Raw genomic sequence first — 19,238 nt, forward strand, 5'->3', positions numbered from 1 at the left:
GCTGGCAAGATGAGACGTGACACCAACCAAAGGTGAGGGGACGTTGGTTTTGCGTTTTGTGCGGTGAATTCTGGCATGGAATGGCGATATTGTTGACGTTGTAAGACAATCTTAAAATAGCGTTGAAAAAAAAAAACAATACCCAAGTAGCACCTGTTACATCTTTTTATTGGAGAGAAAGAGAAATATGTTACACAATTATTGCATAAAAGTAATCATGAAATATATGCAGTTACATATCAAGTCAACTACAAAGTTACTTCATGACCTTCTAAGTAACAGGACATATTAATGTCACACAATGGTCATTGGTAACTTCATGGTCAGATTGTCACCATGTTAAGATAAAATGCGACTAATCTGGTCTCAATTATGACTCAGTGTAACCTTTTGGTGTCGATCTAATGTTATATATTGGTTGAACTGTACTTGAGTTGCAACGCAATATTGCCCGAAAAGTTATAATATGTAGCATTTTAGATTCAGCGAAACTCTAATAGTCTCCAGGTGGTAACACAAACGCAATATCTATGATCTGGAAAAATGAAAGCTACGCTGCAGCTCTAAAATGTTTCTCCAATCACAATCTAATTTTTGTTCCTTTATTTTTCATCCAAAATATTCAATTAATGATGATGCTATTGTGAATGCTGAGCCTTATGGACAAATTAATAGAAACGAGTTTTTATTTTAATCTCATGTATTTTTTCCATATCATAGAACTTTTTGTTCGAAGTGTAACTATCAAACTAGTTACAAAGCCGAACTGTTCGGTAATATATGTTTAGCAAAAGTGTAATAACAAACTTACGCTACGAAAATCTTTGAAATAACAATCAGTTATGTTGGTGCTGTTATAATTGATTTTACCGTTGGAAACCTTAAAGGCTGACTAAAACTAAATTGGTTCGCACAAAAAGACCTTTAATTTGTGATTCAATAAGTTTTTTTTTTTCCTCTGTTCGGGACATAACACTACTGCGACCAGTAATTTGATCTATATCCCGTGTCCTTAGTTTAGTGCATGTCGTTTTACTCCATCACTATTGAGAAATGATGAAGTATTCGGTTTTCATACAGTTGTCATTCTTGCCTTCATCGCAAGGAATCGATTCTAATTGATTCTAATTCCGTTTTCAGGCCATAACTGCAAATTGCTTGCCAAATTATGGCCTTCTTCGCGAACTTGTTGGCAAACACGAACTTGAATCGTCCCGGCACATCCCCACGTCCAGAACGCGATGTTAAACTTTTGATCGGGAAGTTGCTTGAAATCGAGTTTAACGTATGCTTCGTCATCGATCAGCCCTTGTGTTTCGTCAAAATGCGGTCGTACAAGAGCCTTGCACGCTTTTTGGCCACGGAATTCTGCTTCATGTGCCGGTTCGGATGTTTACTAGTTTGGACGACATGTATCCTTCCTTGGTAAGAATGTTCCGCACCATTTGAAAGTTGGCGTTGTACTCTTTAACCACATCTCGGATCGAAAGACCGGGGTTGGCTTTAACCCACCTCAACACCTTGCTGGCTGCGCAGCTGACGATTCATGGTTCCAGTTTTTTCGTAGGTCCACTGATTCCTTTCCACACTCAGAGTTTCCTTGTAGGTTTTGAGCACTCGACAAACTGTTGTTTTCGGCATCTTCAGCACTTTAGCCAGCTTGGAACCGGACCACTCCGGATCTTCCAGGTGTTTGTGCACAATATGTTTTCTTCTTTCGGGTTTGATTTGATCAAACTTGCACCAGTTGTTCTCTATAGAATTGTTAACAAACCACTGTCAAAGATTTTGAATTCCCAAAACTAGTGGCGTTCTAGCGGCGCGGGAGAGGCGTACCAATTTACTTTTAGTCAGCCTTTAATAGGCAATCCGTTTACTGTTCAGTTTATGTACCACATGATGAACCATAACCTACGGATGACTTTAAAAAGGTTATTGCATACTGTGATACAAAAGGTTTCCCACTGATTGTAAGCAGCGATGCAAATGCCCACCACTGCACTATAGGCAAAAATGGGTCCAAAATTTTCCAAAATTCAATATCTCAACAGCACGCTGAATTCCGGCCATGAAAAACTACTTTTCCGAAGGAAAATCGTCCGGGGAATCTATTGCACGTGGTACCATAGACCGAACAGCCTAGTAGGTATGTGTTTTGGACCATTTTACCCCATTTTCCCCTACTTTTTGGAGGAAATGTTTTTTCACAGCTCTATTTTTCGTAAAACATAAGCATGGTTTTAGAATACTATGTCTTTAAAAAACAGTTCATGTAAGGGGTAAATGAAAATACAATCAATGGTTTTTTATACAAAATCCATTTTTTTTTAATATCATAATATTTTTTTCTGAAAAACATTTTTTATTAACTTTCATTAAGTATTTTGAGTTCCGTCATCGACCAAACAGTTTAAAAGTTAAAAAAAATTTGAAAAAAATCGAAAAAAAAATTTTTTTTTTTTTGACCGGCTTAATACATAAATAGTCACCCTAATGACAAATTCAAAAAAATATGGGTCTAATCTGTTGCGATAAGGACCAAAACTACAAATTTTTATAAAATTCTGAGAACCACTATATCGTTTTGCTGTATACAGACAAAAAAAGTGAAAACTCTTTTAAAACAGATAGCAGTAAATTAAAACTTATTTAACCCCAATCAACCTTAAAATTTCGAAAAAAAAAATCTTATTATTGCAGGCAACCTTTGGGGTCATTCGAACAATCACATCGTTCAACATTTTTATGAATTTAAATAAATTTAGCGAGGGTTCACTTTAACCCCTTACTCCCCTATAAAGTGTACACCGTATTCTCCTAATATCTCATGAACTGTTGTTTAAAGACATAGTATTCTAAAACCAGTGCTAATGTTTTACGAAAAATAGAGCTGTGAAAAAACATTTCCTCCAAAAAGTAGGGGAAAATGGGGTAAAATGGTCCAAAACACATACCTTCAAGGCTCTTCGGCCTATGGAACTACGTGCAATAGATTTCCCGGACGATTTCCCTCGGAAAAATCATTTTTCATGGCCGGAATTCAGCGTGCTGTTGAGATATTAAATTTTGGGTAATTTTGGACCCATTTTTGCCCATAGTTCACTGGTGGAATTCCTATCTAGCCAAGCTCAGGAAAGACTTACACAAAAGTTCTTTGGTCTGCTCAATTCCGTAGAACTATAACCCTTGAATCTTTTCAATGGACACTTAACAGGTTTGCTTCTTACAAATCTCCTGGTGTTCTCAAAACAAAAGAAGCGCTCCTATCAAATCCATTGTGTCTGTTTTCATTCGTAAAACGAAGAAAAACCTACAACAAAGCAATGGCGTTGCAATGCGTTATGACAGAATTTAAACACGTGGAACGAATTTGTAATCAAGAAGCAGTGTTTAATTTTTAACAATATCTCAATAATTTGTGACTCTTTATCAAATCCAACGCTACGTATAGAAAATAGAAGTATAGTAGAATCACTCTATTTCAGGGTTCACATCCATTCAAAAAAGATTGATGAAGTGCGGGTTGTGCTTAGTAGAACGGAAATTAGATGAAACCCCCTATTACCAATTGCATTTACCTCAAGAACCGAAATCTATTCCCGACACCATGCGGATATTTTAAAATTGAGTGTCCGTGGATGCCCTTAAGGAGGAGTCTTGTCACCACTTTTGTGGAATCTCGTTTCAGACACGTTGTTGAGGGACCTCAATGACAACGGCTTTACTATCTATGGTTTTGTTGACGACTATCTCATTCTGATAGTTGGTTTGTGCATAAACACTTTATTTGATGTACTGCAGAACGCTCTTAGCGTAGTTAAACGGTGGTGTCACCATGTTGGTCTTCGGTTAATCCGAACAAAACATCCGTTGTCTTATTTTCTGAGTCTCTGTGGCTCTGAGACCTATGTGAGTAGTTAATTTAATTCAGAGTCAAAAAGGCGTACATGGCCTTTGGCCAGTGCAGAAGAATAATAGGGAAAACTTGGAAACTTACATAAAATGGATTTATACAACTTTTGGGCAACCAATACTAGTCTAGAGATGTCTTTTGTGGTGGCAGAAATAAGAGGTAAGAACAGGTCAGACAACCTGCACTGTATGTGCCTCATGGTTTTGTCTGGAGCGTTCCCTACAACTCTTACTGCCGCACTCGTAGCATTATTAGTTGTGGCACCACTACACTGCACGCATAGAAAAGTATTGCAGCACTCACACGGAAACAAATCCGATTCCATTTTCATCAATAAAAAATCAAGAAATGAAAAAACTTGCCATCCCATGAAATCGTAACAATGATTCATGATTTCGTCATGGAAATTCATGATTTCATAATGCAGTGGAATCAAGACCGCTACAAGCGTTACACGTACTTTGAAAACTGTGTTCATAAATCGCTCTACATAGGTATCTCTTATACGCCTTTTGTCTTCCATCTTATACAAGTACTGGTAGTCTAGTGGTCAAAGTGTGGGTTTAATGATCTCATGATTCTTGCTTCGAATCCTGTACGATGCTTTATTTTATTCTTTTTGCATTTTTTTTTTGGTTAAAAATTAAACCCAGCTAAATTTTATGATTTCAACTCGGATGATTCATGATTTTGGGAATATTAGCTGCGTTACGCAAAAGTTGCTCATGATATCATGAATATTATTCATGGTGTATTTTCATAACATGAAAATACGCTGTGTTCATGTCATTTTTCTCATTTCGGAGATCGGATTTTTTCCCGTGCATAGGCAGATTGCATCACCCCAAAAAAATTTAGCAACACCTAAAAAATGTTGAAAAAGTTGAAAAACGTGCTAAATAAGCTTGTGGAAAACAGAATTTACGTCTTTGGAACTTGAAAAAGTACTAAGCAATTCACTTCAGAAAAGTTCGAAATCACTTCGGAAAGCACTGAATTGCTTCATAACACATCGAAATCCCTTGTGAAAGAACTGTATCACTTCATACATGTTCGGGATCACTTCGGAAAGTACTGAATCACTTAATAAACAATCGGAATCCCTTCTAAAATAATTGAATTATTCCAGAGTTGTTTGGAATCACTTCGGAAAGTATTGAGTCACACAGCAAAAAATAAATTTTAATATTGCATCCAAGAGGATGCACTTCCATCATGTTGAAAATCTCATGTTAATTTTTAGGCCGCACAAATAAACCAATGCAGTAAAAGCAACGTAATGGCAGTTCATGCACTGTATTAATGATAATTTTGTCCTTTTTGGCAAGTAATATTACATCATATTTTCGAAACGATTTAACTGCATCCACTTTGATGTGATATTAAAATTAATTTTTTGCTTTGCACTTCTGAATATATTGAATAACTCCAGAAAAGTTCTGAAACACTTTAGATAGTGTTGATTTACTTTTTTAACTTGAAAACTCTTCAGAAAGTACTAAATCACTTCAGAAGTGTTCGGAACTACTTCAGAAAGACTTCACAAACGATCAGAATCGTTTAGAAAAGTACTGACGCATTTCAGAAATGTTCTTAACCACTTAGGAAAACATTTAATCACTTCATACAAATTTGAAATCATTTCGCAATGAACTGAATAACTTCAGAAAAATTCGTAATCACTTCGGAAAGTATTAAATCACTTCATTAAAAATTGGAACTGAATCATTTCAAAAATGTTCGAAATCACTTCGGAAAGGATTGAATCACTTCAGACAAATTCTAAATCACTGCGGAAAGTACTGAATTACTTATTAAAAATTCTGAATAACGTTGGAAAGTACTGATTCACTTCAGAAGTGTCCAAAATGACTTTAGATAGTACTGAATCACTTCACAAACGGTCAGAATCATTTCGGAAAGTACTGAAGCACTTCAGCAATATTCTTAATCCCTTTGGAAAGTATTGAATCACTTCATACAACTTCGAAATTACTTTGGAATGAACTGAATCACTTCAGAAAAAATCGGAATCTCTTTGGAAAGTATTGAATCACTTAATTAAAAATTGCAATCCCTTCTAAAAAATCTGAATCATTTAAAAAAAAAATGTTCGAAACCACTTCGGAAAGTATTTAATCACTTCAGGAAAGTTCTAAATTACTTTGAAAAGTGCTGAATTACTTTAAAAAAATGCTTAATCACTTCCGAAAGTACTGAATAATTTCAAAAGTGTCCAAAATCACTTTGAAAAGTACCGCATTACTTCACACGATCGGAATCATTTAGAAAAGTACTGAATCACTTCATACCAATTCGAAATCACTTCGAAATGACTTGAATCACTTCAGATATGTTTGGAATCACTTCGGAAAGTACTGAATCATCTAATAAAAAATCGGAATCCCTTCTAAAAGAACTGAATCACTACAGAATTGTTCGGAATCACTTCGGAAAGTTTAGAATCACTTCTGAATATATTGAAAAACTACAGAAATGTACTGAAGCACATAGGAAAGTGTTGATTTACTTTTTTTTTTTAATTAGGAAACACTTCAGAAAGTACGGAAACGCTTCAGAAGAGTCCAAAATTTCTTCAGAAAGTCCTGAATCACTTCACAATTGATCAGAATCATTTCGGAAAGAAGCACCTCAGCAATGTTTTTAACTACTTCGGAAAGTACTGAATCACTTTATAAATGTTCGGAATAAATTCGGGAAGTATTGAATCACTTTCAGTAAAAAATTTCTAAATCACTTCCGAAAGTGCTGAATTACTTATTAAAAATACGGAATCACGTCGGAAGGTACTGAATTACTTCATAAGTGTCCAAAATAACTTCGGAAATCACTGAATCACTTCACAAATGATCGGAACAATTTCGAAAAGTACTGAAGCACTTCAACATTATTCTTAACTACTTCGGAAAGTACTGAATCACTTCATACAAATTCCGAATCACTTCGGAATGAACTGAATCACTTCGGAAAGTACTGAATCAATTCAGAAATCAGAATGGTTCTTAATCTCTTAGGAAAGTACTACATCACTCGAGAAATATTCCGAGTCACTTTAGAAAGTACTGAAACATATCGACATTTTTTGAATACCTTCGGATAGCTCTAAATCGCCTTAAAAACATTCGAAACTCACTTAAGAATAGTTCTAAATAGCTTCGGAAGGTACTAACTTACAATTGATACATTTTAATTCACTTCGGCGCAGACCTGAACCACTTCAAATAAATTCTTAATTACTTATAAAAGAACTAAATTACTTCAAAAATGTTCCAAATAACTTCGGGAAATATTGAATAACTTAAAAAAAAAACTCCTCAGTTTCTTCAGAAAGTGCTGCATTACTTAAGTAAAATTCTAGATCCCTTCCGAAAGAACTGAATCGTTTCAGAAATAATCGGAATCAATTCCAAAAGAATGCATTCACTTCAGACAAATTTTGAATCACTTCGGAAAGTACTAAATCACTTCACTTCAGAGATGATCGCAATTACTTCGGAAAAGCTAACCGCAATATTTTTTAGTTTTTCCCTGATCATGTTTATCTAGGGGCCCACGCCATTTCAAATTTATATATATATTTTTTTAAATTTCTTAATTAGTTAATTAGTCGATCCATTTCAAATTTCAAGAATTTTATCAATTTTAACCTGTAGTGGTAAGCGTGATTGCCTCTCACCCCAGTAGGCCTGGGTTCAATCCCAATCGGTGCAGCCGGGATGTTCTGAGGCATAACGTCCTTCGGAATGGAAGTAAAGCCGTTGGTCCCCGGTTCATGAGTTGATGAGTCGATAGGTACGGTCCAGATGTGGGAGCTGCCTCTTTGGCGTGGGTAGCATTGGTGCTCAGCACGGAAAACAAGATCGACGGAAAACAAATTAAGGGAAAAAACCGGAATGTATTGCAGCACTTCAGCAATGTTCTAAACTACTTCGGAAAGTACTGAATCAGTTCATACGAATTCGGAATCACTTCGGAAAGAACTCAATCACTTTTTGAATGTTCGGAATCACTTCGGAAAGTATTGAATCACTTCATAAAATTTCTAGATCACTTCTGAAAGTACTGAATCACGTCACAAACGATCGCATCAATTTCAAAAAAAAAGTACTGAAGCACTTCAACATTCATTCCCGAGACAAATTCCTTCCAGCCGATTATTTTTGGTCTGGCTTGAGGAAGGCTAGTTCCTTTGCTTTTAAACCTAGCGGCCCCTAGAAACTGCTAAGCCGGATCACGTGCGCATCGGTTGATCTTGTCAACGGACAAAACGATAATACAAAAAGTCCTGTGTGTGTGAACTTGAAAGGCGCTTACTCAACCTTTACCCGATTATCCAATAATCACTGCACAGCTTTCTCTTGACGCCAGGTTAAATATTGTTTACGTTTTTTGTTGGAGGAATATCATGATTATTTTACTGCGTATCAAATTAATCGAAATTAGTTATTAAGCAACACCACCAAATTATATACACTGTACCAGAACATGGAATCGAACTCGAGACGGCTGCATTGGAGAACCTTGATACTACCAACTTCGCTACGCAAGCACTTCAATAGTCGATTTGTAGTAAGGTACGTTAAAAATTTGTTACAATTTAGATGCTAGTAAGAGGATTTTGTGATAGATTTGTTTTGTTATTTTGACTACATCCAGGATCGCAATTGTAACAAAAGTTGCTACAAAAATGTAAGGAACAAAATAACACAAGATCTAAAAAATTTGTTGTTTCCTTCTGGTCGTGAGGCCAATGTTTGCGGTTGAGCCACCTAGGTTAACGGAGTTTTTTCTTCTTTGATTTGTTTTCCGTCGATCTTGTTTTCCGTGCTGAGTACCAATGCTGCCGACGCCTTTTGGGGTGAGAGCAATCACGCTTACCACTACACCACCGGCGCCACTTCCTGATTTCTTGTGTTTGAATAATTTAGGTGCAACCAGTTCAGATCTGTAGAAAATCGTAAAATAAGACAATTACTGATAGAAATTGGCAAGCTGTTAAATGAAAAAAAAAATCTTATTCTGCTGTAAACAAACGGTTTGGTTGACGTTTCCTCTCGAACTCGCCTACATAGGGGGTGCAATAGAATGGCCTTTTACTACATGCGCTTGTTAACAATTTATTCATTTTAAAAATAATAACTCTTGAAAGTTGGGTTCAATTATGCCTCCTCCGATTGATTTTGGACCGATTCAGCACGACTGTTAAAATACATGAGTATATTTTCATATGACTACCAATAAATAAAAAATTTTACTGAAAGCAAAAATGGACGACACTAAATAGTATCATAATTTTCGTGTTACTTTCCCAATATTCTCAAATTTTATTAATTTGTTCTGATAAAATACGCAAACTATAGCTTGGTATGCATTGCATGTATGTAAAAGATACCACTCATTGTTGCAGGGCACAGCCATTATACAGTGGCTGTCGACCTCGTATGACTTGATGGAGTACGGTACCTGGTTGAATTCAAATTACCATTGTATGAAAGGTCAACATCGGAGGGTGGACCCGTAAGCAGAGACACTTACACGTAATCCACAGGAGCAAGAAGAATCTCCTTCCAATAATAAAAATGTTCTAACCCGATACAGGACAAGCCATCATACGAGGAGGTGTCCCAATGAGTGGGGAGAAGAGCCCACCTTTAATTCACAAAAAGTTAACAACAGGGAGTTGGCAATTCCGCTCTCCCCATCCAAATCGCTTCAAACAAGCGCCCTGTTGTTCCCATCTCTATCCATTGAATTTATATGTTTACATGCAAATATGTACGATATAAGAATATAAAATAATTGCTGCCAACGGCCATGACGTAAACAGTGAACTTTACTTGGCTCCTCTACTGGATCAACATGTGTACCATCTGTCACTGTCTTCAAAAATATCTAATAGCAATTACCTGTGGTGCGATACTTCCTTCAACAAAAACTAATTTTCTTGCATTGTCATGGTCATCTAGTCTAAAGAAGCTAGTCCACCGAGTACTCGCAATAAGCGGTGATAAAATGCATCCCAACAATGGGGCAAAATGTACTTCAATAATGGGGTAAAATGACACTCCATGCCGTCTCATAAATTATCAAGACCAATTGATGCAGAAGAACGTCTTCGTTTTTGACTGCCTCCAGTTCCGATCATAGGTGTTCTAATTTCTAAGGTCTATGACTGCTTAGTACACTTCGGAACGTGGCGGACAATTTCTGAAGAAAGAATTGAACGTAAACAAGCTTGTTTACTACAGGATCATTTTGCCCCGAACTGAGGAGTGCATTGTGCCCCGAATGTATAATGAAGATGTTTTTATCATAACATAGAAATACATATTAAAAGTTACCGGTATTTTTTTCTGAAAGATGTAGCTCTAATCTCAGTCAAACGGGTAATGTTTGAAACGATTAAAAATCTTAACAATGTGCAGTACAAAATAACAGCATATCCAATGCAAATTAGTTTTTGTTTTTATTTACACTATCTGACAGCATAGAGCTGCCAGGTTGATACGGTGTCCAAAGCAAACATACACACTTAGAAATTATTATTTTTACACGAGACGTAATTCTACTTTGTCGTAAATCATGGAACGTAAACAAACATGGAATGTAAAATTAAGTGTCCTGAAACTGAAACATATGCAACTTGATGAAAAGTACGTTTGATCGAGTTGATTTTCTCGTCCTTTTCAACTGATTCTTATGTCAAAAGGGCCGCTTGCATGTGTCGGTCTCAGGGCACTGAAATTTACATGTCTTTTTCGTAGTGTGTAGATTTAACTTGTAGGGTAACTAATTTGTTGTAAAAATGTATTTTAGGCTTGAAACGAAGGAAGTGCATCTTGCCCCAATGGTGCATGCAACTCGGGGGCAACTTGACAGTTCCAGTATATTGCCAGTGTACCCCGACAATTTGGTGCTGGTGGTTCTGTCAAACTCACAAATTTCAGAAGTGTTATCTGAAAAGGGCGAATGCTGAAATGATGTACAGTAAACAAAATTAAAGTTTAAAATTCATCTTATTGCCGCGCGCTCACCAAATCAGACACGCGACTATAGCGACACAGGAGCTCCAGTGATGCCAGCTAAATGTTTCGTTTTGATTCTCAGTAGTATGCACAATACATAATCAGTTTATGAAACTTTTTTTTTACATTGAGTAACATATGTATTTGAGGAGTACAAAACCAAAAGCTTAAACATATGATTTGTAAAACGAAAATATATGATTGTCATCGAATCAATTGGAACAAATAAGAATTGAACAAAGATACTTTCAGTGTTTTTAACGCTATTGCTATTATCGTCGATAATCAACTAAGAAAGAATGGTTTGCAGTGAGTAAGAGTGTACTAATTATACGCAGCTAGTACTGCAAAATGTACAATTTGAGGTACTAGCATACAAGAGTACAACGTTAGAGTGTGATTTATTATTCAATTTGACTGAATTTTTAATATCTTGCAACAACGGATCTGTGACCATTACTCATGTGCAAAAATCGTCAGAGCGCAGTTTTAGCTGATATTCTAGAAAACACTACATTTTTCAGAGTTCTTCATGGTATTTGTGTGGTCATTGTCACTTTGCCCATAGCTGTGTAACTAAATAATATTACATACAAATTTATGGACTCATCTGTTTCTTGAGGCTTCAAGTTTGGTGAGGAATAACGTTAATGATAGGACGGGTGTTACAAAAGATTATCACTTTAATTTATTCGTTTAAGAAGCTCAATATTATTTTTTTTTTGAGACCGTTATTTGATTTAGTTTATTTAATTGTATGTATATCTTCAATTTTAAATGGATCTACAAAATGTTCCTCATCACCCAGCAAAGCTGCTACTCATCGCGAAATATAATAAAATTTGTAAGTTTTTGCGGATAGAATTCTTCATTCTTCCAAAGTTTTTGGCATTTTCCTCTAGCCGGATGTTGCAGATGCTCATAAGGATTCTATTTTCAAGCCGTTCGTAATATCTTCCAACGATGAAATATTTGTGGTGATTAATGAGTATTTACAGTTTAGTTTCAGAAGTCTTGCATGTTAGAAGAATATACAAGATCACAAGAATAGAGAAACACAGGAAAGTAAATTTTTTGTTTATTCATACAGCCCATGGCAAGCCTTTACCGCACCACTATAATAAAAACAAATCTTTAGGCTGATAATATTCAAGAGCAAAGTAAAATAGAAGACAGCAAAGTATTTTATTGTTATTTGATTATTTAAGAAAATGAACCTTCTTCAATCGGTTTCAATTTGTTTGGATTATTTCATTTCACCACGAACAAAATAAATTCGCTCTTATCATATACCATTCTTGTCTGTTGTTTGACATCCACACATGGAGAAACAAAAAGTTGTATTCCCATAGAGAAATGCCATTACGGCGGTGAAGGACAATCCCTTTGTTTATGTTGTGTGGCGACATCTACTATTTGCAAGTGGGTACGTGAAACTAAGGTTATCTGTCACCTTGCCGGGGACTTGGGTGCATGTTACCCCAGGCTATATGGCGACTATATGGTTACTTGGGTACTCATATGGCCGTCAGAATGGTTCATCGTTTGCGAAGTGAAGTATTTTTGAAAGTGATGTGTTATATTTCTCAATGTTTTGATTTTATCGTAACGTTACCTCAATATTATAACACAGACAAACAGGTATAACACATTGAACATTTCTCAATGCAAACACTACCGTCATCTGTCATATACGCTCAACAGATGACTGTAGAGTGTAAACGCCGAACGCTAGAGAATTGATTATGCACGCCACAAGTGGCGGTATTACCAACTAATAAACTTTTAAATTTACCGTTAAAACGATGACCGTACTGTGAGATGATTGTCCAACGCTTCTGGCTCATCGCACCCCTTGATTTCCCCTTGTATTTCCAAAAAAGTCTTGTATGCAATGTCCAAGCTGTCCAGACGCACTTGGACTCGGATCATATCACGTTTTTCGTTGTAGGCAGCAAAGAATTTCTTCACAATTGCAAGTGTGGCTTGACAGCCCTTCTGCTAGATTGTCAAGGAGATTCGATCTTGGACATCGTGGCCACTCAAGAGTATAAAAACGTGAACCGAACTCAAACGCTTCTCGTTTTCAACGCGTAAGCAATTAACAATTCCTTTCCGTCACGGGAAAAAAGACTTGAATCTCCTTCCCATGTCTCCGAGAAAAAAATCGTCACTTATCTTCAAAAACTCCCTCCAAACCTTCTCCCAGCGCGTGCACAGGTAGAAATACATTTTCAATCAACCTGAACAAAAATATGATCATCTCTTATTTTATGGCAACTCGTTCCGAATTTCTCTATATATACTCTCCCAAAACATATCAATGCAGAAATCGAACACATCACACCCCCTCGGCAATGGTTTTACAGAACAAACCACCGTAATCCCCGCGGCATCGAGCCATTATTAATTCCTGGTTCGAAATTAAATTTTGCACACAAAACGATAATTGATAAACCATGAAACGAAACAGATAAAATTTCATGCTTCATAATTCCATTATGACTTACATTGTGCGCTGCATTGAAACCAAACAGGACGAATTCAATCGGTGCTGCACAAGCACAGCACACCTCTCCGGGCACATTTCAAATTCGTTGATTTCGGTTTTTTACTTCTCACCCGCGTTTACCAATATCCCTGTTGTTTTCCCTAGCATTTCCGGTGAAAGCAGTCGTCACCGTCGTCGTCGTCGTCGGTTGGCTTCCGATTGGTTTCGGTGTGAATTTGCACACAAAACAGCACCCTCTAGGCACCTTTTGGTTTGGGTTGCTATGGTTGGTGATTCTGGCCGGAGGAAAAGGACCAAGGGAGGTGGATTTTAAAGCGATTTAATGCGTTTCCATTTCTCCGAAGCTCAGCAGTAATTATTTGCGCCCGCGAGATCCGCCAACCGGCGGATGTTGTGCGTTGGTGTGGGGTGACGAATTTCAATCAGTTGCATAAATTATTGAGCGGTTTCCGTGCAAATTGCATCGATTTTTCGCTACAGTTGGATTTAATCTTCTTACGTGATTTTGTGTTTCCCTTTTCAGAATGATACAATGCGAGTGATATTTATGTACTCGTCGGAGGAACCCCAGGGGAGATCAACAGAGCTACCGGGGCCGCTGGAAGCTTTCAAGGGATCCCGATCATTGTTCCTTACGCAGAGGACCAACCAGAAGCCACTGGCGAATGCCGCCGATGTCAACATTCTTGAGCTGAGGAATGAGGATGTAGAACTGCCGGAGAGTGACGAGAGTCTGTATTGGTGCAAGATATTCAAGCTCGATGATTTCCACCAGAAGCATCATCTTGTGAGGGTAAGTCATTTATGCTAAGGAAACGTTTTGGCAACAGTTTGATTGTTTTTGAGTATAAGAGCAAATTTGTAACCTCATTTATCGATCGATTAGTATTGTATTAATGCTAGTTCAGAAGCATTTCGGATTCAAAAAGTAGATCTCAAAATCATTTGAGAGCTAATAGAAACGTTATTTATAATATAACAAGTCAGCTAGAAAAAAACAATGCTCATCAACTTATTCGAAAATTGAAGCATCAGATAAGATAAGCTGTCACCGTTAATATATAATCCAATAATTAATGTCAGCAATCAGCATTACTATCAAATTCATAAATTAATTCAACATCCTATTCAATTATCCAAAACACAACATCTGATAAGTATATCCGAGTTCAGATTACGTCCCAAGAAAATAAAATTCAAACCAAGAGGGATGCGTATTCACCCTCTGAGTCGTGTCACGTGGTGATACCACCACCTTAACCCCTCGCCACTTGCCAGCCCGTACCAATCGTGTATTGAAGAAACGGACCCCTCAAACTCATCAACAGCTGGCTCTCCTCGAATCATATCTTTCTTCAGAACTTGCCGCCACGCACAACTTTGTAAGATGATCGCGGTTCGTGGCTGCTGATGCACTTCAAACCGTGTACATTTGAAACCGAAGCATCACGCACTACTAAATCAAATCCGGGGGAAATCATCATCGTCACTTGAGATTAAATTTGCAGATGAGACGACGCGGCACATTGTTCCAGAAATTGAGTTTCTTTCGTCCTTTCTCTGGAAAGGGGAAGATTATTACATCCTTAACCTAAATATTTGTTCTCCGGCGGCGGTAAAGTCGTGTCAGTGTGGGGTGAAAAAACAATAAGCAATAAAAACGGTTCCTCCCCTCAGGGGGTTCAAATTCGGTAGCTTCCCCCGGAAGACCGATTTTGAAAAACAATGTAAATGCACTCTCGACGCGGGTATTCAAATAGGATCCCTTCCAAATGGGCTGCCTCAAGTATTTGTGTACCGAGTGCGCACTCCTTCCGAAGGGTTCAATCAAGATTACTTCCGGCTATCCGGTCAAGAAATGATGACGACATATCGATTGATACGTTTGGAAAACCGCCTCAAGTCGTTCCGGTATGAACGGAAGAAGGACGGAATCCCAAGAATCTGGGACCAAATGTGTAGCACACTACTACTGGCCAAGAGAACTCGAGAGTGTAATTGCCCGCAGCAAATTTCACTCCCATTACGGATCCCAAGTTTGCCTAATGAAGGTCCACTTTCCGCACATACATACATTGAGTTCCATCAAACCGGATGTGTATCGTTTTCGACCGGAGTTGGAAATTCTTCCCGGACTGTGTGGCTCTGCTCGGTCGTAAAGGAATTCACTGCTGCACACATTTGACGTTGGCGTTTCATTTTCATTGCTGTTGCTGCCGTTTCGCAATGCCAACGGTATTTGTCGACAGGATATTAAATTTTCAATTTTCGGTTTTCATTCACTACCCCCTACTGACAGGAGTTGCAGTGGATGTCCTGTGTACATGTGTACAGATGAGAGTGTATGCGTGTGAGTGTGCCAATGCTTGTGTGTACTTACAGCATTCGCCCAGTTAAACGCTTGCAGCGGTTTTCCTATTGCAGTGTACGAAGATTTATCTTCATCAGGTCCGCAGTTGGATGAGGAAGGTTGGTATTCAATGAAAATCGAGATTGGCCTTCAAAAACAAAAATAAAAAAAAACAAGATTTTTGAACCTAGTGTTATTTTGTTCAACAGATTTTTGTAACAATGGTACGTTATGTACGTTAAAAAATCAGTTCAGACATGAAAAAGTTTTTGTAAGAAAAACTTTTTTTCCTTAAAAGTGCCCATCTCGCGATGTATGGACGGTTGGTAGTAAACATAATTACCTATCTTGAGGCAAAGTTTCATCCAAATCAAACATGGCCATTTTTCTTAAATCGACTTTAAATTTTAAAAATCGATTTTTTTCAGTGTAGGTCTCAAATGAAATTTTTTCCAGTATTTTTTTTCGATAACTTGGACAATTTCCTAAAAGTCATCCATATGGCACATTTTTGTAGGAGTTGTCATTTTTCATTAATATTTTTTTGAAAAAAATCGGCTGAAAAAGTTTGGCCCTTCTCAAATGTTAGTCTAGATAAATTTTGGAAAAACTAAGTATGCAAAGTGGCATATTTAGTCAAGGTCCACACATCCAGAAAGTTTCATTGAAATCTGAGAGGGTGCTGCCAGCTCCGAATACGATTTGGCGCGAAATGCGTCATATACAACCCAACTTCCCTGTCTGGCAGTGTTTTTATGGAAGAAAAATGTTTGCAATATAATATATTATCTTATACTGATCCCATTGCAAACAATTTTAGCCCGGAAGTTGAAAGGTGATAGCTCTGTTGAGATTCAGTAACCCATTTAAGAATGCCTGGTCACTCACATCCATTCCGAGGTTACCTTCACTTACAACAAGCCCCGCATACACGTAGTACCGATATTAAATGTATATTGGTGCTGCGTATACTTCCTGTTTTGTAGATGGCACGTAGGGGAAATGGCTCTAATGTTGGCCTATGTATCTTAGATTGGGCCCATCGCTAAATATCTGCTATTTATCAATTTTATCTAGATAAATGCGTCATTGGGACGGAACAAACAAGGAACCTAGACAATCGTTTCTATTCGTCAGGTGTCTGCGGCTTTCCCGTTGATGGCAGTAGCACCAGGACCTTCCATGCCGTTGGTGGGTGTAACGTTGTTGGTCGTGGGGGTGGTGGTAGTGGTGGTAAGGCTTGTAGTTTCCACCGCCAGAGGAGCCTTGCGCTCCGACGATGTTGGAGGGACGTCCTCCAGTGGAGAGCTGGAGTCATCGTCACTGGAGGAAACCAACGGTGCAGTACCGTTGATGGTTGAGATTGTTTTGAGCACTGTCGGCGGGGGAGGAGTGGTTCTAGCTTCCGCTATCTCTTTGGTTACCATCATTCTGTACGCTGCGCAGATGCATTCGCACACGAAGCGATACTGGCTCACGTTTTGCACCGTACAAGCCCGTTGATCACGCATTGCCTGTACAATATCCAGCGGATAGACGGGTTCCTTGGCTTCCATCAACGCAAGCGCTGTGTCCATCAGGATCAGAACCCCCGTTCGGCCAATGCCAGCAGAGCAGTGAACGATGATGGGAGGATTAGCGGCACTTATGTATTGATGCACCGAAGTGGAGGAGGGCATGTCGTTTGGACTTTCATCACTATCCGTGTGCACAATGCGTCACCCCGACGAATCCAAACCTCCATTATCATCCATTGTTCTCAATTTGACATTTTTCAAACTGGCTTCGATCTCCTGCAGCAGAGTAGTATTCCGCGCGGCACGTACCTTCTCTGTAAACTGAAGGAACAACTCCGTATCGGCCGGTACGCCATGGCCATCGTCTTCTCGTCCGTGAGCACCAGATCCCGAAACACGAAGCTGCCCGTTTCGTCCGGTTTTTCGTGGAGACATTTGATGGAAAATCCTGCCGAAAGGGACAGCGTTTCTTCGTCTGCCGAAGGCCAATACTGGTGACACTTGGGACGGCCTCGCTTGACGGTAGTCAGCATCACCCCCAAATGGCTGCTCTCCTGCTGCACCATCCGCGAAAAGTCGTTCACCGTGGTCGACAGGGGCCCCTGGGTGGTGATGTAGCGGTTGATGATCGCCGGCGGGGGAATTTCCATGTTGACGTAGTTGGCATTGATGTAGTCACCGCTTTCGGTATTCAGCAGGACCACGTGGGTGCAATCGTAAGGCGAAGCATCCCTGTAGTGGTTCTTGTTCAGATTGTCGTTCTTCCTGGCCTCCGTGATTGCCAGATCGGCATTCTTCCTGTACATGGTGTTGATTTGTTGAGCTGCATCAAGGGTAAAACCTACATCAAGGCTTCCGTTGTTTTCATTCCACTTCCTCACTCCATTAAAATATTGGTAATTATAATGAAGTTGACATTTTACAGTCCATGAACCATATTCTTGTTTTCGAGAACAAGGTTCACGATATCAATCACAACGCATGAACAAAAATCACATTTGCCAGAACTAGATCATGATTTTCCGAACAGAGTTCACGGTTCTATGACTGTTGCTACCTTTGCAGGCGTTACGTTTATTTTATGGGACATTATTCATGGTGTACTTTCGTAAACGAAAAATTTACTTGTTACGAAAATCGTGACTGGCGGTGGATGAGTTTCGGAACGGATTTTTTCTCGTGATTTTCTTTGCGATAGAAACGCAGCCATGATCTACACTACACCGTTCGAAAACTAGTACAAGTTTGCATAATTGATCGTGTAAATTGATAAGACATGAAATTTTCCATTTACATGCTTGAATGTTTGCATTTATGGATGTTTTCATCACCATTCAAATTCAGTAGTGTGTAAATGATTCCAAGACGGCAGATAATGCATTGGAATTCAAAAAACTCTGACACAGTTCAGTTTTATGAAAATAGACCAACCATCTTAATAACCCTTGCACACGTTAGATGCATACCATCCCAACTAGAAACCAAACGGTCCTCCGCCACAAATTACCACTTACTTCCAATAACCCTCATTGATTTGATGTGTATCTGTATATAACTTTCCTTCAGAACTTGAACTTGCATGGCCGTCGTCACTGGAAAAGCTAGGACAATTGTCTAGGAGTAGGGGGTCTTCACCCCCTTTTTAAATTATCAGTCGTTTTTACACATTTCCAGTATGTTGAAATTAATTGTTCATTGTTTGTATCGAAATTCACTTATTTATATGTCTAATTGACCCAAATACTCGTGGCATAAATACAAGAAGTTTGAGGGGTACATTGTTGACCGATAAGGTTCTGTATTATGATTGTTAATCTAGAATGTTTAATTGATTCAAGGATCTCGTGCAATTTTACAAGCCCTGGATTTTTATTTTGTATAGTGGATGATAATTTTTAAA

General features: G+C 38.3%; 2 protein-coding genes across 2 annotated transcripts in view; one reads left to right on the plus strand and one right to left on the minus strand.

Moving 5' to 3' along the window:
* The window catches only part of LOC135700107 (MOXD1 homolog 2-like), a 397,833-nt gene that overhangs the window by 246,662 nt on the left and 131,933 nt on the right, over positions 1-19,238 (plus strand). The window contains exon 4 of the mRNA XM_065220498.1: positions 13,995-14,264. Coding sequence (XP_065076570.1) covers positions 13,995-14,264 — 270 coding nt within the window. The remainder of the gene's footprint in view (positions 1-13,994; positions 14,265-19,238) is intronic.
* On the minus strand, positions 16,926-18,144 carry LOC135700066 (tyrosine-protein phosphatase 1-like). Its single transcript, XM_065220455.1, is given in 2 exon segments — positions 16,926-17,697; positions 17,700-18,144. Coding segments are annotated over 2 exon segments (1,188 nt in total). The 3' UTR covers positions 16,926-16,954.

Source organism: Ochlerotatus camptorhynchus, unplaced genomic scaffold (genome assembly GCF_037179485.1).
Source record: "Ochlerotatus camptorhynchus isolate MF236.1 unplaced genomic scaffold, CSIRO-AGI_Acam_v1.1 ptg000128l, whole genome shotgun sequence".
NCBI lineage: Eukaryota > Metazoa > Arthropoda > Insecta > Diptera > Culicidae > Ochlerotatus > Ochlerotatus camptorhynchus.